We start from the raw sequence: 25,967 nt of genomic DNA on the forward strand, positions 1-25,967 counted from the left end.
GTCAACGAGACATGCACGATAAGGGTCAGGAGGACCCCAAGAAATAATCTGCCTGTGACATTTCTAATTTAAACACCGATTAATCAGACAAAGGTTGGAGGTGACAACTGAGAAGCACAGAACTCTGGGTTTTTAGTAATAGCTGGGAGTGATATAAGTTTATTGTCGGTTTTGATAGTTAAATAGGGTCAGTAAGTGCATCATTTAACAGCCGATTTAGGCATCTCAATCAGGTATTCAAGATTCATATCTTTCTGCTCATGTATCTCTTTGTGGTTGCATGAGGCAGACTTTGGCCAGCTTAGTGACAATGAAATCGGTACAGTAACAGAGTATATGCAAAGGCTTTTGGTGCTGCTCATCTTCAACGGATTTCATTTTATGGTATCCTATATTAACATTGTAAAAACAAATTGATCCAACGTCAAACTAATTTACACCAAGGTGGAAGATTAAGTCCTTCTGAGCTTTATGAGCCGCAGTACGCCTCAAGTGATCCATATCCGGACGTGAGGCTGGTGTCACCCTGATGAGACCCACGCAATAGAGCAACGATCAAGTTATATTATAGTAGATGGCAATGCTTTGATGTATTGCTGTCATTTCATTGGCGCGCGTGTGTTTATGTATGTATGTGTGTGTGTGTGTGTGTGTGTGTGTGTGTGTGTGTGTGTGTGTGTGTGTGTGTGTTTGTTAGTAACTGTGTGTCTAGGCTGGAGTGAGGAAGCAAATTAAACATAATTGAATCACCTGCAGGGTTCAGCTCTCGACAAGCGGGATGCCGTGACAGCTTGTTGTTGTTGTTGCAGAAGGAGTGACAGCTGACACTTTGAACTGGTGTGAAGCAAGTGTTTGGTGAACTGTTACCTGCTGGTGGTTGTCAATTATAAAGTTCCTTCCAGTTCCTCTGTTGATTTTCTTTTTAGAAAACTCACTCTCTCTTTCTGTGTTTTCTCTCTAGATCCCAGAGTCCCAAATGTTGAATGCCATTCACACCTTTGCTGACATCGACCTATGCCACTGAGGAGCGCGACCCTGTCTTATTTCACCTGTCACTTTCCACAAACTCCTTGCAAGAGCTCACGTCACTGAGAAAAAAAAACACCTTCTGACCACTGTTGCTATGGAGAATCTCAGCGAGCTCCAGAACCCGTTGTTGGACAAAAACAGTAAGCACATGGTCAACGGTTATGGGGGCGACTTCCCTAATAACCAATACAAGGAAAACATTATGAATTACTTTGCCGGAGGAGGAGGAAGTAGGGAGGGAGGAGGAGGAGAAGGAGGCGGAGGAGAAGTAGGTGGAGGAGGGGGTGGAGGGGGAAAGGTGAGCAACGGCAACGTGGTGAGCGGAGGTGGTTTCAATAGCAACGGCAAGATGAAATCTCAGCAGCTGTTGGACGCCACCTCGCTGCATCTGGCGGTGGAGGCCTTCTACAGGCCCAACTTCATCCTGTACAAGGAGGACAGTGCCAGCATCAAAGCCAAGGAATACAAAAGCGAGTGCTGCGAGACCACCTTCACGGAGAAGGATAAGGCCAAAGAGGCGGGGGCTGACACGCCTGGTACGGAGGATCCCCAGGCAAAGCTGCTGGAAGACGGCGAACACATCAAGATCCAAACGGTTTCCTACGAGGTGGAGGAAGAGGAGTATGTGGAGTATGAGGTAAGAGAAAGAGGAAATTAATGAGTAGAATATATAGGGAAAGTTACATTTCATTGGAGGTCAGGAAGATATCTGAGTAGTCTCATCCTGTTTTCCAAATTACATAATTTTTCTTTTGCTTGCAGTATGCATACATTTGGGACATACAGTACTTTTGTTCATAACATTGCGGCTTGAACTCAACCCTCTTGTTTATTGATCTTTGGCATCGCTGGTTGTTCTCTCTCAGTGTCTCAGTCAATGTGATGTAACTTTGCAAAGCGCAGAGGATTGCAAAAAAAGCATGCAGACTTGCATACTGTAAAATGCGATGAATTGGGGCATCCAGGTATTTTTTGGCATACTGCATTTTACATGCATGTATGGGGACATCCTAAATATTTTTCTGTCAGAAATAGCATGGATATGTTAATTGGAACACACCTGGATTGTTTTCAATGAAAGGCCCATATTATGTTCAGCTTACCGAGGCCTGGATCCCTTTAGGGTATGTGTGGTAATTGAGAGAAAGAGAGAGAGAGCATGATAGGGACCCTGTGGTGTTTGTACTTGTTACATCCCATGTTTGGGCTCGGCGCCTGGATCAGTCTGATATTTAACCAACCACAAATCCCATTTGATCCACTGACCTTGGCCTCAATTCCCAGCTCTAAAATTCATAGTTAGATAATGATACCCGGGGATATTAGGTACGTATAGTCTTTTCACGCTCAGCCGGAACAGCCAATAGCACAAAGCACTCCAAAGGATTTACGGGGATTGGACAGTCGGCAAAGGGTGTCGAGTTCAACTAGTGTCCTGTAAGACCTAAGCAAACTGACTGACACGCACCCACCAGAGTCCACCAGAATGAACCTGGATCGTTGAGATAAACACACAGCTGCTGAAATGCATCGTGGCACGGGTAATATATAAGTTAGGAGCTCACTCTGAGGAAAGACACATTATGAATAAAGAAATAGGCAAAAGAAAAATGGTTCTTCTCTATTTCACTCAGAGTAACTAAGAAAAACATCAATGGGCAGAAGCCGCGGAAAACAAACAACTTGCAAATACAGTATACTGATGTGAAGAACAGATGAGTTAGACACAAAGCCATGCACCAACTGGAGACATCTCTAAGCCGTTCAGAGTTCAAGTGCACACACCACCATGTCGTTAATATTTTTCAACACGCTTCCTGTTCACACGTCCCAACGCCAGCTTTTGAGATGTAGAGATGTAAATACACAGTGGGACCTATTATGTAGCCTCCCAGCAGTAGAGCATTGACACCACTAAGCGCAGCGTAACTCTCCACCGCCTTGCCCTCAGTTTGACACAATGCAAAGGCCTCAGACAAGAAAGCCCTTCCACTGACATGCACATGTAACCTTCTGGTGACCCCTAGAGGTGGGGTATCTATGCTTAAGGTCTATATCTAAGTTTGTATCAGGTTACTTAAGATTCTAAGTTCACATTCGATTGGTAAGGGGATTGATTCTAGCTTAATACACTTGAGAGAATAAAAGTATTTATAAAGATATCTTCAAGAAATAAGTTGTACTTGTTCTCTCAGCAATGTAGAAAAACAATAGAAATATAATATAACTAAAAGTGAAATTAAAACTGTACCCTAGCTGCACTAAGTACTTCAAATAAACAAAAATATGTCCTGCATGGTACTAGAAAAACACAAAATGATCAGTGCTTAGGAAATCCTTAGTTCCTTCCAATTTATAAGCTTACAGTTATATATGAGATATTTCCATACATTTTTAAGCTGGTTTAAATTTTAGCATGTCTCTAAATACTTCAATTACAACAACAGGACTGTTAGATATAATAGAGTTTGATTTGGAAGGTGCTTTTTCAGGCATGTGAGTAATGACAAAAAAAATGGGATCGACAAGCTTAACACATGTTTAAAGTGATGAGGTGTGTTTATTAGTTGTATCAGTGTGTGTCAGCTGATGGATGAGTGTCTAAGTGATGGATGGAGGGTGTTGTAAAGTGAATAACATAAACTAATAGCGCCGTGCAGCCAAACAGGCAAAAACATATGGTGCTGCAGGAATAAAGAGAGGAGATAGCCAGAGCTCAAATGCCCCAGGGAGACTGGCCTGGTGTTCCCATTTGCAGTGATTGACTCTGCCTACAAGGGACCTGCAGGGCATTACAGACAGACACAAAAACACACTCTCACACACACACACACACACACACACACTCGCACATGCACACACACACACACACACACACACACACACACACACACACACACACACACACACACACACACACACACACACACACACACACACACACACACACACACACACGCATGCCAGAAGGTATAGGCATGTGCCCATAAATACTTTTAGCTAGGCTCCCAATGTGCATTTTGGCAAGAAACATCCAATCGCTGAATTTAAAATTCTGATTATGTAATGTTTGTTAAGACTAAAGGGTTTGTTTATTTTTTTCGAACTGTCAAGAGTTTTCATGGACTTCCTCTGCACTGTAATTCATTATTGTTGCTCAAGCTTTGTCTAATTTAATTTAATTAGATTTGATTTAATTTGCGCCAGTTGTTTCACCTAAATAACAAGTGTAGCGTGGAAGTTCATTTGTGCTGTACGCATTAGTATTTATGTTATGATATATCTCCACACTAGCCCAGGAAAGGAAGTTTGGAATCCTTTGCTGGATCTGTTGACACCACAACCAGATCCTGAATAAGTTGATGAAGATGGATGGATAGTATTTATGTGTTTAATTAAGGCTATGTTTTTCCAACTGCTAACACATACTAGGGCTGCTCGATTATGGCAAAAAAAACTGCACAGCAGCTGCCAACGTAATATTCAGACTTCAGAATTTGCATCAAACCCCTAATGATCATAAAAACAAGAGGCTTTATTTAAACGATGTCCGTGGTGGTTATTGTAATTTGTTTGGCTGTAGACTGAAACTAACGGAGGGAGGCGGATCACTGTATAGCCGATAGCCGATAAAGGCTACGTTGTACAAGTGGTACATCATTTGAGTTGTTGTGGTGTTCTACTTATACACAGCTTCACAATATTGAATGAACTTCGTTCATTTTGGTTATAAAGCTGTAAGAAGCCAAACCGCTTCGATACAAATTTCACGTGATCGACAATATTCTTAAAGATCAATAATTGATCTTCGATTAATCATGCCCATCCCTAACCATACATTCACCGTCACCATACTAGTGTATGTGTCATTTCAGATAAGAGTGCAGAATAGTGCTCTTATCTCCTTAAACCTATCCTTTCAGAACTCAGGATTCTATTTCACTTCAGTTTCTACCTCAATCTCTTTTTTTCTGAATTGCAGCATTACAAAGAAGAAGGTTTAGGTCCTCTGAGGCGTTTGGGTTTGGTTGTGTGATAATGGGACAGAACATGATTGCATTTACATTCAGGCAATTTTCTGTTATCTAAACGGGTAGTTTTCTTCAAAGTTGCTAGGCAGGTTGTATGTGTCTGTATTGTTGGATGGGTTACTTTAGGAAGCTCTCGAAGGATGGTTGTTGTGCCGCATCATTTCTTGAGTCTTGTATGTATCACAAATGGAATTTATAAAAAAAAACATCTTTAAAGTTGTTGCCGATCGTATGTCCTTGGGCAGTACAAATACTTAAAGCTTTTCATACACAGCAAAATGAGTTCATAAAAACATCACAGCAGAAAACATCTGCAAACATTATTTGATCAACTTTGACCTGCGATTTTAAACCTGGACCAATAGAGAGTCGTCAACCAGCTTCTCATTAGCTGATTTCAGGGATTGAACTGCTTCTCCAATTTTCCAGACTCCACGTCTAAACTTTGTCTTTAATTCTTTTAAATCCCTCTTCTCGTGTCTCTCTTATCTTAATATGTAGCTCCTCCTCAGTGAGTTCTATTGATTTAATAAAGGAATCAGTCAAGGGTAATGGTGTTTGCCTGGTTCAGCGCAAAAGTGTTCAGCAAGTAAAATTGTGTTTTTCATCCATCATGTTGCTTATCTGAATTTTGTAAGATGTTTAATCAATAATCATCATAAGCCTGCAATTTGGAATGAAAGAGCCATTACAAATGCATGATACACATGTCATATGAAAAGTTTTTAAATGCACTTTTTTAACTAGATGAGACAAAACCAAACCAGTTCCCTTACAGGTTGCTAAAGCAGAAAATACATAAATGCAGTACAACGTAGAATTTACTATTCTAGAATGGTTAAAGAGAGCTTCCATAAGACTTGGTTTTAGGTATTGACAGAAGGGTTTTTTATTAGTTATTTATTTGTACTATTAGTTAACAAAGTCATGCTTTCCCCTTTGATTTGCAGGTGTTAGAAGCCTGTTGTTTTCAGAACACATCACTAGAGAAATTAAAAAGGGGAAAATACGAGAGTGGCAAAAAAGAGTTCTATATTTTGTTTTAATATGGATTTATTCACAAATCCTCCAAGTATTAAAGCGCTTGCTTACATCACAGTTAACCTCTGAGGAGGTTAACTGTGAAAATTCATCAAGGAGATTTAATTCCATTCCATTTTCTTTTGTTTTAATTTCCCTACCTGTCAAAAGTTTTACTCAATAAATGTACAATCCTCAGACCTCTCTTGGAAAGATTTACTGAATGTTTCTGCAAAATGTATTCTCTCCGCCGGAGCCTTTTTCTGCCACATACAAATTCAACAATTTCCCTAATTAGTCGCAAGCTTAATTGCTTTTAAATCATACAAAACTTACTTCTTTTTCCTTCATTTGCTTTTATTCTTTTTGAGTGAAATGTTGGAAATCAACAGCGTGTTAGAAAGCAAGACATCTAATGAATAATTTTTCTATTGTATATGAGCACTAGCCCTGCTGAGGTGCCTTTAGGCAAGGCACTGACTTAATCCCTCTCAGCTGAGAGCTTTTAGGTGTGCATTCTGCCCTCCATGTAGAATATTTTAAGAATTCTGAGAGTTCCCAGTTGGAAGTCAAACAACCATCCAAATACCATCTGTATCAACTGCGGCCTTCAAAAGTGTACAGTTAGAACTGGAAGTCTGCCAAGTGGACATGTCCACACTCGAGTTAGATGTGAAACAGTTTCTCAATTTTAGCCCCCGAAAAAAGGGGTATGGATGGATGGATGACATTTCTGTATGCCAGCTCACGTCCAAGCTGTAATGACTAATCTTGAATCTTGAATGGAACAGATAACTCAGGAGAAGCTAACCTGCATTCATATGTATGCTGTCAGAAGATTTCTCAAGCATGAAACAGTGATTTGATTGAAGTTGCGCTGCAGTGCCTGAATTACTAATGGTATCAGGTAGCCTTTGTGAGCCATGTAAAAATGACTTATTTTCTTTATGCTCATTCGGTGTTCTTCTGACATCAGAGTCAGAACATTTTCAATTACAAGAACTAAATTGTGTGCACTGTGGTAAAAGTGGAGTGATCATGGATAGCGGAAGGTATTTTGTTTTAGACATGTCTGCCTTCGATGGACATTGTTAGATGCCGTGACACAGTCCTGGAGGAACAGATACAGTATTATGGTGCTCCTTGCTCAACCATAATAAACTGGGAGGCTCTACACTACGTGGACCTGTGGGTTTCTTGACAGGAGTAACTTCTTCTGTATTGCACTATATCTGGGCACGCCTGCCAAAGTCAGTACATCTATCAATGGAGTATACTTCCAGAAGATATAAGGCGATGGAATAAGACAGGCATTAGTTTAAAACCACTCATCCCTGTGAGTAGTGTTGGCCCCTGATTTAGGAGCTAAATGGGGTTAACGAACCAGCAGTTCAATTGATTTGATGATCTTAATCAGATCTCAGTGCTGCACTTATTCCTCAGCTGTGCCTGGGTTCGAGGACCATAATATTTTGTTGGTAACTCCCCTTAATGTGGAAATCCTAAAGATGTCTGTTCTAGATGATTTGGTTACTGGTGCTCATGCTTAGAATGATAAATCCCAGATCTACAAATTTACTGGATGTTCTACTTCTCTGAATTACTGGAATGGTGTCTTGGTGTACCAAGTATGAAAAATTATTTCTAAGTCATGCATTCAGTCCATTACAATGTTCAGTTCTGTATATTTAATTGTATATGTATATAAAAAAGCTACCACTAGTGATAGGACCCACCATTTCTGGTATCTGTTAAAACTTGAAATCTGCATGTACAGTATCAGTTCATTTCATATTCACATAATAATTTGAATATAAATGGCCTCTCTTCTCAGCTTTTCAAAAAGAGACCCTTGTTATTTGGCACAGGCATCAGATTGCTAAAATAATGGGCGTGGGTGTGAGACCAATTGAATAGAGAGATCAGTTTTAAATTGAGTATATTTTTAACTGCCCCCTGCCTCATCTCTGAAGCATTTTGGATCAGACCAGGTTTGATAGTGGGCGTTATCCGTTCTCACTACATCCGAGAGGATGTGAGCGCTCATGTCTTTATTTAATCTCAAATTCAGTCATGCTACAGTTCATTGCTCACACATTGTTCTTTTCCTATAGGGTCCAGCTGACAATTTGAGCCTGTGTCATATATTCTTGTGAAATCTTTCAGAGTTATCCCATTTCTCATTTAGCAGTCAATGACATAACTGATCGTTTGGAACATTTCTTTTCAATGGGTCTTCAAGGCGGGTCCGTCCAATAGATTTTAACTGGGGATACTTATCCCATGCTTTGGTTAATTTTTTCTGAGCTACACTATGCGGCTCAAGCAAAGTAATAGAAACTGGGACATGTCAAACAATAAAACCTAATTGCTTGATAAAAAGAAGAAAAAGGTCCCTGATCATCTTTTCAAGATGCCATAAATCACACGTTGTACATGGTGATATATAGAGACATACCTTTATTTAGAGAAATTAAGGAAATTACTGTTGGTAGAATCCCAACATTTCAATTTTACATCTTTTTACAGACAAGATTACATGTTAATTTTACATTTCCAGCTGCTACAGGATATGAGACATACTGTACGTTTTAATGTGACAAAAAACACTTTTAAAACAAACATTTCTAGCTTTATCGCAAATAACTCCACCAGCTTCCACTGTTTTGAAACATCACTGTATGCAAAATGTATTGCCGTGTCTTGACAATTCAAGGTCCAGATTTGTGAAAATTCAAACAGAGATGTAGTCACCGAAATCCGACAGATAAACCCACTACATATATAAGCACTACAAAGATGTAAGAAAAAAACACCTGCCACGCACTGCAGAGACCTTGGTTTAAACAACGGCAGCAACTCTTAAACCGTGAACCACAGTTGGCAATGTTCCAAGGTAGGAAACTCATGAGGGATTATTTGTGTCAGAATCAAACGGTACATGTCGATTGGTTGTCTACACTCTCTTTCTGTAGCCACCATCCCTTCTCATTGTGAGTGGGAGTTAGCAACTGTGGTGTAGCACAACAATCTGTACATATGCAGCACCAGTAGAGCCAATTCCACTTTTAAGACATCTTTCACACCTTTGCAAATAACTGAAGTAACACAAGTAACAGGTTAACACGTGCAGATGTAGCAGTTGTAAGGGTGTTCGGTAATTACGTGTTTGTAACAATTAAGAAAGTCTGCACAATCTGAAAGTGCTTAAAGTTGTTGATGGGGTAAGTAGCCGACCAACATAGATACACAATATAGCATTGACAAACAGGGATACCGAAGAACATGTTCATACAGTCTCTCCTCGAAGAGATTTGTAAATGTGTAAACATCTGGTCAATCATCAAAATCCTTTGTGATTTTCTCTACTTATGACATCTATTGCAGCATGTCCGTCCTGGGAGAGGGATCCCTTACTTTGTCAACTCTCCCTGAGATTTCTTAAAAAAAAAATTAATCCCGGGAAAGGTTTTTTTTTCTGGGAGTTTTTTCTCAGCCGAGCTAAGGGTGTAAGGGCAGGGTGTCATATTGTATCATATTGTATCATATTGTATGGAATGTAAAGACCACTGAGGCAAATGTCAATTTGTGATATTGGGCTATACAGATAAAACTGATTTGAACAGAAATAATTCTGTCAAGACTTTTTTTAAAGATCAAGAAAGATTCAAACCATTTTTTACTTTCTCACCTCAGTAGAGCAGGGCAATCCTGGCTAGAAGTAGGTTTCAGACTACTGGTAATAGGTAATTACAGCAGGTTTGACCCATGTTAGTTATGTTAGTATGGCAACGCTACGCTCCTGGCTAGCAAAAACAGACTAGCAGACTTGGTCATCGCAAATTTGGAAATTTAGAAAGGGGGTACAAATAGGGAACTGCAAGATTTAGGGTTGCTGTGATAACTTTGTAATTTGAGACAGTAGTAGTTTTTCTTATTAAAGCTACAGTTTAATTTCCAAATGTTTTGTATTTCATCAGATTATGAAAAGGTATAAATTCATTAGATTAAAATGTAAAACTGAAAGCACAAATGGCTGTTCTGAATATCTTGTAACGATTTGAGACGAGTGTGAAAACAGTTATCTTGGAGGAAACAGTAATTAAAAGATTCCCCTCATTCCTCGTTATGGAGTTCCTGAAAAATAAGTAAAGTAGAGCAGTACTGTGTCGCTGCCAAACTCCATTGGTACCTCCTTAATAATCCTAGCCTGTACTGCACCTGAGAGTACTAAAAAGTGAATAATGGGAAAGATGCTTCTCTTATGCAATGAGTTTTGAGTATTATAAGCCCTTTGGGGATGATTACATGTTAAAAATCTGAGTGTGTTTTTTTACGTTTCTTGTTTGTTTCGTTATCTATGTGTTTGTTTGTGTGTGTGTTTGTGTGGGGCTGGTGATAGACTGACGTATTTTGGATTTAGATGGATTTAGTTATTTTCTGTTTAAAAAAACGAACGGTAGATAAGGCTCTTTTTGCGATGTGTCCGCAGGCTTTTCAGCCTCACAGTATATGCACTCTATGGCTCTCCATTAGTCTGTCAGGTCACCTTCTCTTTGGGTGTGAATATGTGATACTGCCTTCTCATATTCCATGTTAATCGGCTATAGCCACAGGCTAATCAAATACCAGCAAAATTAGAGATGTTAAAGTTTGTGATGTACTTTTAATATTGTATGGGACATTTATTTTGTGTTTTTATTATAACCTGGAATATACAAGATGTATTCTGGTTCCATATGACACAAATGAACTGTTATTGATGTCAGACACAACACAACAAAACAGCTATGCTTATGCTTTTCCACCTGTTCACTGAGTGTCATGATGTGAATACTAAGCATAGCAGTGTTTTCCTGTTCTAATCTCACCACACCACACAAAAGTGCGCACCTGTCAACAAGAGGCCATGAGGGGAAAATGGAAAGAAAAAAATAACAAATACTTTGTTCATTAATTCCCCGCAGGTAGTACATCCTTCCAACGACAGTAACACATGTTTGAGTGGGGCCGTGTCATGACGAAGATATTATCATTGTGATCACACACTCTGTGACAGAGTGTCCCTCTGAGGTTCCTGAGTGTGGCGGACCTCATGGGGCCGCTAACCCCAAGCACCCTATAAATCACAAGGTCTTATTAAGCGGGCGGCAGAGCTTATATATTTTTTTATCAGGTGCCCCGTTCGGTTGCAATCTATTAAACTGCCTGATAAATAAACCCTTAAGACAACATCCTGGTCACTGACATCTGGGGCCATGGGCTCCCACGTTGGAATAGCTCATCATGACCACCTGGTGCATGGACACAGATTGAGTGTATGTTGCACTGATGCCGCATTAGGATGTGCAGTTTGCGACTGAATGTTGTCTAGGCTAAAATGGCCTTGCGAAACATAATCGTTTTTTTGAGAAATATAATACAATGAATGGAGACTATTAAGAGGGCACAGATCCTAATGACTTCTGCCTGCTGCCTTTTAAATTAGCGTGTTTTCGCAGGAGCAACCATCAACTAATATCATGCTTAGTTTTTATGATTTCCCATGAATAGCTGTTCTGTATCGGTACAGCAAATGTGCTGAAAATTTAATTTTGTGCTGTATTGCATCTTTCATGGCGTCTGCTCATTAACGTTGCCTATGCATTCAGCCAAGTAATTGAATTCCCTTGGGTTGTGAAGTAGTTTCTTTCTGAATCCAGACCTTTCTCTATGGTTCACCTTTGTGGAGCTGCACAGTAAAGCAATTAATTCATGTAATTGTAAAATAGCCGTCTCACGCGTCATAAAATGGATGAAAAGACAACCTTAATTTCTATGGGTACTTTAATTTCTTTCAGAGTGGTCAGTGTCTTTTCGTTTGTGACTAGTCTGGGGTGTTTGCGTTTTCCCTTTGACTCTCTTATTCAGTCAGGGAAGCAGCTGCACTGCTCAGACCCAAAAGCTTATATATTTTTTAACCGTATATAACTTTTGAACAGTTTTTTTTATGAACTCTCTTTGTTGAATGTATTGTATAGCATGGTAATGGGAAATTAAATTATCCTTTCTCCCTTAATAGAGGCTTAAGGCAATATCTAATTTAAGAAGTCATCTCTCATGACACAAATCTGCATTCATAAGCACATCAAAGAATCTTATTTGACGAAAACTGTAACTGACAGTTTTTGATATATCCTCAAGGACAATAGGCTCTTATTTATTATTTCATCCAAAGGGGAAAAGAAAATAGCAATGCCTAGAAAAGGCAGGGTTCTTTTACTAAAGTATCCAACATAGGCTGTTAAAATCTAACAAATGTATTATAACAGTGCTAAGGAGCTCTTGTCCGATTCATTGTCTTTGTAGTCACAACATTTGGTCTTTGTGTTCTGTGAGCAAAATACTATATTTATTTATTTGACTGTCATGGGCTTATCAGGTGTCATACCTGTATGTGCTTGGTTTGCATTGTTGTTAGCACCTCAAATAAAATCAAATAAATGTGACAACCTGCGGGACACTCAGTTTGCACAGTAGAGTAGTTCAAATCAAAGATTAATTCAAATGTATGTTCACCCTCATGACACCTTCATACGATAAACTGCCTAAAGGAGTTATGGTAAAAGACATTGACATGATATCAGTATAAAGGAAGGGAAAAAAGAGCAACAAAGGTAAATCTGCATGGGGAAAGAGGAGAGCAGGGGGTATGAAGAGGACGGAGCACGTTTCCTGTATGTTGCCAAAGCAATTTGGAAACAAATAAATTACACAAGCCCTCCTCTTGGTTATGCTGTCATGACAGAGTGGTGAAACCATCCATTAGTTCTTCATTACCTGTCAGCCTGTTGCCTCATGTTGACAGGATTTACATCCCATAAGACACATCCACATGCAGCTGGAAACACCTGCATGCATAGTCATTAAGAATAGAACACACACACACACACACACACACATGCATGCTCATTAAAAGTAGAAGAGAAGTAAACAAAAATCGATTTACTCTGAGTTTAATACTGCTCCTCAGCCTGTTAGTGATAGGATGTTTTTTGTCACCTGTAGTTCGCACAGACTTTTGACAGTGATTAGAATTCATGGATGACATGGAAATGAGGAAACATACAAGATAATAGTGTGATCACATAGTAAATACCGCTCCATGAGACAGCCTTGCAGAGTGATTGTTGGTGCGCCTTCATCTGCTTTGGATCTCCTGCAACCTTTCCGAAGTCGTATGATTAATGACCTTACATACACCCAGACAGGTTTGCATGTACAAAACACTCCTTGAAGGTCCACACCGACTTCAACCTCCCTCCTTGTTGGCTTGCTTGGCTGACTTTCTCTGCTTCTTTTAACTGCTGTGTCCCTCTCCTTCCGGTATCATATCTGCCAACCAAACAGCCAGGATCCCTGGATGATGTGTGTTTTCATTTTTACAAACAGCCAGAAGGCTGTACAGAATAGATATTGTCAGTAAGTTCTAAGGCACAGAGCAGAGCAGAGCTGGCTCTGTCTGCCAGAGATTGCACCATAGCGCCTGCTCAAGGCTATGAAGGCAGAACGACATTATGCAGAATGTAGGCTGCATTATGCTCATGTGTTATGCCCTTTCTTTCCCCCCTCAGCCTTGCATTATGAAGAGAAGGAAAATATATCCATCATCTCTGCAGGGACCTGTGTTTACAGCTTAAGAGCTTGAATACACACCAAGCCATTGTCTGAGGTTTTTTATATACCTTTTATATATTTATTTTTCTTTTTTTTCTCTTTTTTATAATTATTTTTTTACTTCTACAGTCCTATTTTTGGATCCAATTAATCCAGAGTTGCCCCTACCATTAGTGGGAAAGGACCCCACACTTCACCCGCCCACCTTCTAATCCCCACTATCAATCAGGCAACATGACTATAAGGGCTGCATGATATTAAAACTAATTGAAAACCGTTTTGCCCCTCATGCACTCTCAACACTTAGAGTAGTGTAACTTTGAGTAGTGTAACTTTGAATAGGTAGCAAACACCACTGTACTGCACTAGTACTTATAGTAATAACACACTTCGTACACAACAAAATAAAAATTCTCTTGTAAATTCAAATAATAATCAGTATTGTATTAAACTGAACACTGATCAGTATTGGATTTCCTAAAATATAGCTTCAAATTCAACATATAGGAGTTTCACTCAAAATTCAGTAAGCTCAAGAGATCCTTGCAGCTAACTGGCTACAGGGCACAGCATGACGTTTTCCATCCCTTTCCCCTTAACTTCCTTTCACCTATTTTCTGCCGACTATTTTAGAAAGAAATAAAAGGCCCAAAAGTTAAAAGACAAAACAGTAAAACCGTTTCCTGTGTCCTATGCCACTGGGATTTTCCAGCACCATGTGAATCCAGAGGTGTCTGAACATCCAGGAGTAAAGGGAGGCATGAGCCTGATTGAAGCTAGGGCTGAACAACACCGGCCCCAGAAAACCAGCGCTTTATAGTCCAGGCTCGAGGCCAACGTGCTTCACTGAGGGTAGGCTGCAGTACATCAAATACTGTGAAGAGTGGCGCTGTATCTACCACTGTATTCGAAAAAGGAAACACTGTAGTGTTTGGAGGTAGAGTCCAAATTCATTAGTTACACCAAAACCACAAAAGACATGCAGGGATTAAGAGATACAAACCCATAAAAAAACACTTACACTTTTGAAAAGACTTAAGGAAGAAAGACAATAAGGATTACAGTGACAAGACTGATTGCTCAATAGAAATGAAGGAAAAAACATTTCCTTTGTCCTTAAATATCATGATTTGATTTTGTAAAACAGCTCCCCGCCCCAAGGCCTGTTGCCTGATTTCCCCCATCTCTGATTGAAAATGCAGCTTAATATTAAACTCAATGTCTTTGGCACAACAGTCTATTGTTAGCCTTGATTTCTCTCATTTACTTTTCATGTTCCAGCCTCATGCTGGCTCATCCTTCAAACAGGATGATGTGTGAAGGATGCGGCTTAATGGCTCATGTAGAGACCAAATCTACAGTATGCCATCTCTTTTCATTCCAGACGCCATGGGAAATACATCTCTGTTCTTTGTCTCGCCTTACTTCTGGGGAAGGACACACTGTATATAGCTGTTGAAAGTTGTTTGGCCCAATGTGGTCATAACAAAGCCACTTTAATTTTGTAACGCACACTGATATTTGCTGCTGTGCATCAGGATAAAGAATCAGTAACCCCCTAACAGTATGCAGATGAAGGTCTTATTCTCTGTGGCTGAAAGGCATTTCAGTTTCATGTGAAGAATGTTGTGTGGACCGTGAAATAGTTTCATGAAGCTTGAGGGAAGGAGGTGTGTTTGATTTATAATCATTTCTGAAATGTGGTGTACTTTCAACCGTGGCTTTCTTTTTTAATGCCATCTGTTGTGTAGATGCCAAAATGTAGGAATTAACATATCTCAAAACAAATGAGAAACTAATGGTCCATCACAAAAAAAGTCCATGATTCGAGCTGTGACATTACGTGGAAGAAAATGATCCCGCCTGCCGTGACTCGTCTGTGTTCCGATTCCCATTACACAAATGCCTTTTTGTCTTTCAAAGATTGGATTCTTTTTCCACTCGGGCGATTTAAAAAAATTCAAAAGAAAAGAAAATGATACAGATGGTTGTACGGTGCAAGGGTAAACTTTTATCTTTTATCTTTTCCTGTGAAATGTGTCTCAATTCCCCTGTCTGTCTACACATCTTCTTCACCAATGATTAAACCTTTTCCAAAAATTCCAATAAATCCATCCCATCAAAATAAGGTGCTACAACCTATTCTAACTATTGCAAATATTGTAAGTGGTATGACATGTAAGTGATGGAGGGAAGAATGCTAAGTCAATCTTACAGGCTGCTGGCTGCAGAATTACAATTTTTAGAGATGAGAGAGGTTCTCATCCCCTCATCCACTCTTGCCAAGAAAGCTAACAGTCATATATCCCAAAATGTCAAACTTTTTCTTTAACATAGTATGTATGAATGGTTTACTTACTGGACCAACCTGCTTGTTTTCTGCTATTTGTGTCAGGTGTGTGTTTTGACCTGAGTTTCTCTTCCATCCCTGTGCAGACGGACTGCTCCAGTGATAGCGAAAGCGAGGACAACTTCATCGTCGTCCCTCCTCGAGACCACCTGGGCCTGGCAATCTTCTCCATGCTCTGCTGTTTCTGGCCCCTGGGGATTGCAGCATTTTACTTCTCACAGGGGGTGAGGACACAAGCGCGCGCACACACACACACACACACACACACACACACACACACACACACACACACACACACAAGCAGCTAAACACACAAACAAATACTCAGCGCTATGTATGACTCATCTACAGCAGATTAAGGGCTATACATATACACACATAAAAAAGGACTGACGACTGACTCTCCTACTAACCACACAAGGCCTTCTCACTGAGCCACCAATCAATAACTCGAGGCCAATCTGCAATTGCTCTGAAACAGCATCAACAGAGAAAGAGTTTATAAATCGGTCAAGGTGGTGCTATCTTCCCACTCCAGGGTAAATAAGGTATTCTTAAACGCTAGGATGAGAGATGACCCTCTGTGTTTACAAGTGGCCTGAAAATTAAACCAATTGACATGTTGACGGTGATGAGCTCTCAGAAACAAAAAAACAGCCTTGCCTAGGTTGCAGTTCGGAAAGCAGAACTTTTGGAAAGAAATGCAAACACACTAGAGACAGTCTTTAGATTTTCCCTAAAAATCTTTTTTTTCTTCTGCATGCACTTTATGATTTTGTCGGCTGTTGTTTCTAAATTGTGAATTTCCTGGTTTCTCGCTGTCTGACTATTGCTGCATAGTCCACCGTTGAGAGAAATACAGTGAGAGTGCATGGCGTGCAGCTCTTCAGTGAGGATATTTTTTCGGATTCAAATCATTGTAAAATTTAAAATTAATAGACCTATGTGACACTATTGTTGTTGGTTAATTGTGTACGAATGTGTGGGAAACCCTGCAGTATCTTGCTTTCATGTTAAATCAGTGTCCCTTGTCATTAATTGTATATAACAACTCTTTACTTTAATACAGCGACACGATATGGATATCTCCCACAGTGTTTCTATCATAAATTCACTCTTAGCTCTCATTCCCTCTCAGCCAATCACTGTGGGCATAGAAGGTATGAACATGACATCATCCATAGCAACAGGGTCAACACCGCCCTCTAGTCTTAGCTTAGGAGTCCCTCCCATTCCTTAGTAAAAGTTGGTCTTATCAGCTTTGTGAATAGGTTTTAAGAAATTACTCCTTACTAAGAACTTTTAGTGCTCCTTAGGAGTACTCTTAGCGCTAAGATAAAATGTTTTGTGAATAAGGCCCCAGATCTTATATCCACTGCCTGGGTGTTAAACCCCTCAATGGGTAATGGAATGCAATCAATCTTTCACATTTACTAAGGCAAGGCTGACGAAAATTGTAGTGCCTTATCAGAGGTACTACTTATTTTGATGTAAAGATAAAGCCAGATTGTTACGACCTGTAAAGACAGTGGTTATTTCCACATAGAACAAGACTGTGATTTTAGAATGACATCTGTCAAGGTATGACGAGCCATTGCTGTTTTTTTTATTACCTTTTTCCAATATGTTCAAAGACGAAGACATCGGCACAACTGCACATAATGGCAGTCTAATTGATTTCACATGGACTTGCTCTCTCTTTTCAATTCCGTTAGTGATGGCGTGTCAATCGAACAGCAAAGGGATTGTTAGTTGTCTGAAGGCCAATCAATGTGTGTCTCTCTTAGATTGGCCATCAACAAGATAGGGCAAAACACTGTATTTCATTTCATTTTCATTTTCCTTTATTTATTCTCGAAAGATCAATTGAGGGTTACCCTCTTTACAATGACGTCGAGACAAATTACAGATACACAATATACAATTAGAATACACAACAAGCTTACAAAGAGACAACAACAATTAAAACATTCAGATCAATTGAAAAAAGCAGAACAATAGCCTAATTAAAACAGTTACAAGTGGAGTGGGGCTGATTCAAAATAATAACTTTAAATTGGTTAACAGTTACGAGTGTATTTATTTTAATTTGATGTTGTAGGCTGTTCCAGGAGTCAGGGGCACTGTGGCTAAAAGCAGTTTTACCAAGGTCAGACCGGGCGTATGGAACATATAACATAAGCATTTCAGTTGAGCGGGTTTGTATAAGACCATCGACTCACACTTGCAGCATAGCCTATGTTTAAAAGCACATGTCAACATAAACACTGTAGCCTTACATAATAGATGAAGATGGCTAAGCTTTTTCCGTAAACTGCTTTGCTTTCGACTATAGGCCTAAATTCCTATCAAAAGCTTGAGCGTTTAGCTGTCTTATCTGTGGATGCGAGCAGTCAGAGGCAGATTAAGGCAGTCAGTGAATTATCTTGTCAGGAGCTAATTTGATTCTTCCTGAGTAATTATGGGGAAGTGATGTCTGTGTTTAGGGATGGATGGCTTCTCTGCCAATCTCCCTCCTTTAGAAGGTGCCGTCCAGAAGAGCTGTCAAGAAAAGATATGGTGGGAGTCCGGGATCGCTTCATTTTATTACTCAATAACCCACTTCACTGGTCTTGGTTTCATTCAATAGTTCAGGGAGGCCGTCTGACTAAATTAATTAACTGTAGGAGTGAGCGTGAGGATATTGTAAAATGTTTCTTTTTTTATTATAATTGCAGAGCACGGTCTGGAATTGGATATGTGTCAGTACTGAGAGAAGAGTGTAGTAATCTTTAACGACTTACAATGCCAAAATATAGGCTTATTTGCTCAACATGAAGTTAAGATAATTTGTTTTACAGTATAAACTAATTTCTCAAAAGGCTACTTGTAAAATATGTAGGAACTGCAGTTATTGCAAGCTAGTTCTGGTAAGCTTAAGCTAGCATGTGAAGTAGCGGCAGCTAGTTGTAGCTAAAGCTACATTTATCTACATATTCCTCCTTCAATAGAAACATTCTTATCTGATATGTTATGTTATATTTTGTCTGTTACCCCATATAACCAAGCAGTAGCTAAATCCCTCTATTATGGTGGAGAAGAAAGTTACTCCGGGTGAACTAGTCTTCCTACAGGTAACTAGCCCTTAGCATAGCCTATAGCCACTTTCACTACAGTTCAGTTTCACACTTGTCTCACTCATCTGATTATTAGCCTACAGACAACAGTATACAAAATCAAATACAACCATAACACAATACGTACATTAAAATATATTGAATAAATATTAAAGGTGAAGTAAGCGGTTTATTTATGTTAATATAGGCCTAAGTGTAAAATCGCTCTTTATTCATACAGTGATCACTTACATAATGTGCGCTTTTCATAAATCCAATCTCTCAGTCAGCTGCTTTGCATGTAATTGGCAAATACATTTATTGTAGTATCCCGAAATTTTTATCCAATCAGAAGAGAGAACGCTACAAACCGAGGGGGTAATCTGCCTCAAATGGCAAAATGGCTTTCTGCCCTGTGTAAAATGCAGATGCATTATAGGATTAAACATGAGCGACAGAATGAGCCAAGGAGAAAAGTTTGAAAATGATAGCACATCAGTCTCTTCAATTACTCCCGAGGACATTTACAAACAAACTGGTTAGAGACTGTAATAGAGTCTGCAGACAACAGATCAATAGTGTTTTTGTTTTTGTACTGCAAGGTCAGATTTAGTGAAACAGAGAGAGACTGCATGGACAGACAGGCACACACACCCACCACACACACACACACACACACACACACACACACACACACACACACACACACACACACACACACACACACACACACACACACACACACACACACACACACAGATACATTCATCATTCACCTGCTGCTTTAAATTACTCATATCCTGTTTGCTAGAAAGGCTACATATATAATTGTCTGTGACGTCTTTATGATAAACAATACTTTACAGTTTCAGGATTGAGCATTGACCGCCCCACCCCCCCCCCCCCCCCCCCCCACACACACACACACGCACACACAACCGATAATGGCTAAAATACCATGAATGTCTGGGGGGAAATTAGCTTTGAGCATTTGATTGGGAAGCGGAATTGAGTTTCAATTATTGCCACTAATAGGGGAGGGTTTTGTTTGGAGATGCTGATCAATGTTTCTCTCAGCTCTGAACCATTGTGCTGGAAAGTGAAGAGTTGAGGAGCTGCTGCGGCTCCTTTCACGAATATGCAAATACGAATACCCTGAAGTTATCATTCGGCATTCAAGTCATCACAATGGATGAAAATGAACGAGCTAATTATTGTGAAACGGATTATGTATTTGCATGTGTGTCTGTGTGTAGGGGCAGGTTCGGCAGACAGACACAGAGAGAGGGAGAGATCGTGGGCTTTATGTGTTGTTTATTCGGAAGAAAAACCTGTTTAGGGTGCTCAATTGGCTTCCGCTATCGCATCGCAATATAACTCTCTGTGCAGCCAAGTCTCTGAGATATTATCTTTTTTTCTGTGGCACCCCATTTCAATCATTTTGTCAAGGTTGTGGAGATAAAGCCTTAATGCTGCCAACCACTTTCCTCTCAATGCGATTCAAGGAACACTTAATACATAATAGAGTAACTACCACACACACCTCTACTGTGCTCATGTGTTTTGTCTACATTAGGGCATTATCATATTTAGTCATGCTTCCATGTAATCATTTGTGAAGCGGATAAACAAGACTGATAAACAAATTACAGTGTTTGAAAAATGTTTTCACTAGAGAACTTTGATAACTCCCTTGTGCTTCCTGTCTTGGCATGGAGAAAATGAAACGGTCCACTGTCACATTACAACCTTGCTGGGGGGGTTGTAATAGATCCTCAAAGGAGAATGTGCTCAGACTTGAAGGCGTTTTGAATGCAAACTCAAACCATAATTTCCCGTAAGTCCTCCGTAACAGCGCTTTTGTTTTAATAATTACTGTATTGACATAGAAGCTGCCTTGAATACATGTCCTTTGTCTGTAACCGCTTCCTGCCCTTTTGAGGTGTTTGTCTAAAGATTCTTTCTCTGTCTGGATCTCTTTGTCTTGGAGTATTAGGCATTTTCTTCCTAAAGCCTTCTTAGCACTAATGGTGGGCAGTGGAAGGGCCCAGCAATGTGCAGTTTCCTTCAGTAGTAAACGCCATCACGGACGATAGGTGAATTGATTTTTCCACATTTATTATTTATGTGTTATTTTGTAGAAAGAGAAGCTGTGAATAACGATGCTGTGAGACACAAAGCTGGCTGCTACTTAAGGAGGAACAATTCAACCACAGAAATCATTGCACATTTGCACAGTGCAAGACGTTGCACTGGTAAGTCAATTTAAATGAATTATTAGAATGACCAATCGGTTAGGAGTGGTCTTTTTTTCTCACACCGTTGTCGTCAACAGAAAAACACAAGGTGGCATTTAACAAACATGGTCTTGTTTCAATAAATTAATACAAAAAGGTCTCAGTACACTTACTGTAAGACAACCCTGCCATGTGGACATTGTATTTAAGATCTTGAATCGCATTCTTCTTCTTCAACAAACATAACAAACCACTTGAATTGATTGTGTAGCTGTATGCAGGAAGATAATTGTCCTTCCTGCATTTGCTTTGCTAAGCAGTGTTAAGCCATGTCTGCCTTACGTTGTATTATTATGATAATATTACAGGCAAAAGCCCCACGTTGCACCGCACGTCAAATGTAATTTGCATCCATCTTACTTAATTGACTTGCTGAGAAAATGCCGACAGAAAGATCCAGAATGCCGAGCCAAACTGCATAATGTCCAAAGTTTACCGCCCGTCCGGGGCCGCTCTGTTTGTGTGACTGTTATGCAAATGGGAGGAGGCTATGTACAGCATTCTTCATGAGTCTACTGTAGGTACAATGTCTAGATAGATGAAAAGGTGACAGTAAATATTAAATATTCATCATGACCAACAAAAGCATCTTTATAAATAGCTAAATATATGAATACGTGAATCATACATGCATAGGCATTTTTGAATTACCTGTAGTCCATGTGAGCAGTTTCTTTCTACCGTTTACAACTCTATTTCAAATCATTTGAAAAAATAAAATGTGTCTGTAACTTCATACCTCAAGATCCACCACCAGGTTACAGTCCTATGTGATTATTAGAAGTCTTCTGAGGCACATGAAGCAATTAAATATCACCTTTTCATAATTCAACATCAATCCATCAGGTTTTCAGCTGCTTAACTGGGTCAAATGGTCAGCTTCTCCGGGGGAATGTCGATGTGCTCCAGCAGAAATTAAGTCTCTTCAGTGTGTGTTAAACTCTGGGCTCTCCCTCTAGTAATGCCTCGTTTCCACCGAGTAGAGCGGGTCGGGTCGGAGCGGCTCAGAGCGGGACAGCTCACTTTTAAGAATCTCGGTGGTGTTTCCACCGCCGACCCTACCCTTACTGGTAGGGCGGGGTTTAGGCTGGACTGCGATAGCCGCCGCCAGAATGTGGGTCAAACTATCGGGCTGTGGAAAAACTGTGCATGGTCAAGCCAGCGGTCTCTCGTTTTTGCTTGGTCAAACCAGCCGCTTCTTTATTTATTCCCCCGTGTTGTTGTGAGCACAGAGACGGCTCGGTGCAACTGACAGAGACAGTGAGCGAACAGCGCTAGCTGCGGCAGCTACGTGACATCGTAGCAGTGGGACACAGTGTAGCCAACTGATTCAAATGATTCTTTCGACCAACTGTGGTCAAGCCAGCGGTCTCTCGTGTTTGCTTGGTCAAACCAGCCGCTTCTTTATTTATTCCCCCCGTGTTGTTGTGAGCGTGTATTTACAACTACTATCTATGGCGTAAACACACAGAGACGGCTCGGTGCAACTCATAGAGACAGTGAGCGAACAGTGCTGGCTGCGGCAGCTACGTGACTAGCAGTGGGACACAGTGTAACCAACTGATTAATTTATTGACGAGGAAAAACACCACACAATAAACAGTGTTGTGCTCACATTTTCGACAAAACACAAGACTCTCTTCACTCTTGCCGAGATGACTACACATGGCGGAAATGATTCTTTCGACCAATCAAATGACGGCAGTGTGTAGCTCCGCCTTTTAGGCACCCTTTCAGGCGGCCAGTACCCCTAGGGAGGAGTACTGAGATTTGGAGCGGCTCAGAGCGGTTAGGTGCGCTTAAACCGTACCTTACCCAACTTTTGGCAAATGAAAAGCCAAACTACCCGGACCGAACCGCTCCGATCAGACCCGCTCTACTCGGTGGAAACGAGGCATTAGCCACGCAGAGCGCGCCTGAAGAGAATGGACCCGCGGGGCCAGGTACCTGAACCGGCTGGCTTCTCTCATTGGGGAAAAAGCATTGACTCCATTTCCAATTCCTCATAGATTTCTGAGCATCTCATTCTGTTATGATGATTAAAGGTCTACTTCACCGGTTGGAATATGAAGGTGTATTGAACTCGGAGATCCTATGAAGTATAAATGTGCAAAAAAAATTAAATCGGATCATCCTAGCCTGAGAAAAGGCAGAAAGAGTGTTTTATGGTCTCACTGTCTAACCCTATATTTCTCTTTCTGTGATGTCACAGAAAGAGAAATGTAGGGTTAGACAGTGAGACCATAAAACACTCTTTCTGCCTTTTCTCAGGCTAGGATGATCCGATTTAAAAAATGTTTGCACATTTATACTTCATAGGATCTCCGAGTTCAATACACCTTCATATTCCAACCGGTGAAGTAGGCCTTTAAGTGTTAGGCATCCTGCAAATAAACTTCATTTTGAGCCTCTGTAAAGCTGCTGAGCAACTTCAAAGGTCAAAACAAGGATTTACATAGAGCCTTGCTTTGGTGTTAAGATCTATTCACTGACACTGTGTCAGATTCAAAACCAGCATCGGTGCAGACGCTGCATTCAAATAGCAGTCGCAATCTCAATCTCAGTCGTGAATAAGAATCGTAACCTTGTCTACTCTGAGCTGTGGCTCACTTCCAAAATAAATGGGACCGGTTTTTATAGGAGATGACCATGGCCTCTGAGTTGGAAGTATAGCGACCCTGATGCCAGCTTTGTGGAATTCACTCACACGTCACACATCAGCTCCATCATCATCTTTAGATTGAATTCTACAGAATGATGAAGGTCAATTCAACCTCTCACACGCTACGTTTCCAACTTTGCTGGCACACATCCAGCACATTAGTGGAAGCATTAGTGTTATAGGTACAATACATTATCGTTGGATTTTAGCAACATGATAAAGTGTTTACGCCAGTGAATCTCATTTACTACAAAATAATAAAGAATAAAAGAGATTAATATTTGATGGCATTTGGAGTAAAGGAAACAGGAATTAGTATAGGGGAGGACAAAGGAGATGGAAAGGGGGAAAGCCACTACAAACACAGCGGTTGGAACACGTTCTACTGTTGTCTCTGTGTGTGTCATTTCTGCTTTGGTGCTGACATCTATTCAGCCATATAAATGATACTCAGCACAGGCAGCACTGTAAACATATCAACGATGGGCAGGTTGCACAAGAGAAACCTCTATTCACTGTTGTATTCATATCATAATTTGTATCATTGAATTTCACTGATACTATCAAACAAGGATATTAACAATGTATTCATTATTTTAAAGTATAGTTAGTATAAGTATGACATTGCATAATGAAGTATTTAGTGAGTATATCTCCTCATTTAGTAGTGACTGGCTGATTGATTCTTCTGTTGTGAAAGCTTGTGCAGGTGCCTTTTTAAAGCACTGTATATTCCTAAGAGAGTGATCAGGGGAGGGGGAAGGCAGAGCAAAGGGCCAAAAACATAATGAGCCGAGAAGGAGAAATTGTAACATCAGTACATGTCATGCAGAAAAAATCATGTCCGAGGCCAATATCAATGACGATGACTGTTTCTGTTTGGTATGGGAAAAGCCTTACCCATTTCCCTTGTTTCATATCATGTCGTTGGTCGGTTACTCACACGGCAGCAGTATTCGCAAACAGCTCTCATTTAACTAGAATAGTTAACACCACACCGCAGACGATGTATACATGCCTATGGTGGGTTGTAAAAATGCACTATAACCTTAAATACATGGTAACTGGGTTGTGCGGACGGGGGCTGGTGTCTTGGAAAACACAAGTAGAAAATGCCTCATGCAGCAAAGCAATGTTGTCATATAAAGGACCTGCTTTTTAACGACCCATATAGGCATTCAAGTAGGTAAGTATGTTGCTGACCAAGGTCTTTCATAACGCTCTTTTCCAAACTATATTGGTACCGTCAAAATGTTCTCTTCACATCTCTGGTTGGTTGTATATCTTAATCTCTGCTGCCCTGTGTTGAGTTTTTTTTCTCTGTCTAATGAGAAATTATGATACATTTTCTTTTCTCACATGTCATTTATCATACCGTGCTAGCAGACGGCATGGCCATAGCCTCCGGTCCTTGACATTTTCACACTAATTGCTATTTTTTAGTCCTGCCATGCTTGATGAGCTCTCCTGGGTTACGCCTCTGCGCTCGGTCAATAAGCCCATCCTCCGGTTTGCATTTCCTTTTTCACAGCGCCACAGAAATAGTAGACTTCTGTAGAGCTTCTGTAATTATGATTCTTTTGAAAAATGGTTCACTCTTTTCTATTGAGATCCCTTTGGAAATGTATCTGACTTTCTTTTCTTTTCTCTGGCATTCCCCCTTTCCAGACCACCAAGGCAGTGAACAAAGGTGACTTCCCGCTGGCCAACATCGCCTCCCGACGGGCTTTGTTCCTGGCTGCCCTCTCCATCACTATAGGCACCGGTGTGTATGTCGGGGTGGTGGTAGCCCTCATTGCATACCTTTCTAAACCAGGACACATATAG

General features: G+C 40.3%; 1 protein-coding gene across 1 annotated transcript; it reads left to right on the forward strand.

The window, feature by feature from the left end:
* Window positions 1-1,123: 1,123 nt before the first annotated feature.
* syndig1l (synapse differentiation inducing 1-like) lies at window positions 1,124-25,967 on the forward strand (the record flags this gene model as incomplete). Its single annotated transcript, XM_080048103.1, has 3 exons — window positions 1,124-1,666; window positions 16,173-16,310; window positions 25,809-25,967. 3 exons carry the CDS (start codon window positions 1,124-1,126, stop codon window positions 25,965-25,967), a joined length of 840 nt encoding a protein of 279 aa, XP_079904229.1.

Source organism: Ammodytes marinus, assembly GCF_949987685.1.
Source record: "Ammodytes marinus genome assembly, chromosome: 19".
In the NCBI taxonomy this organism is placed as follows: domain Eukaryota; kingdom Metazoa; phylum Chordata; class Actinopteri; order Uranoscopiformes; family Ammodytidae; genus Ammodytes; species Ammodytes marinus.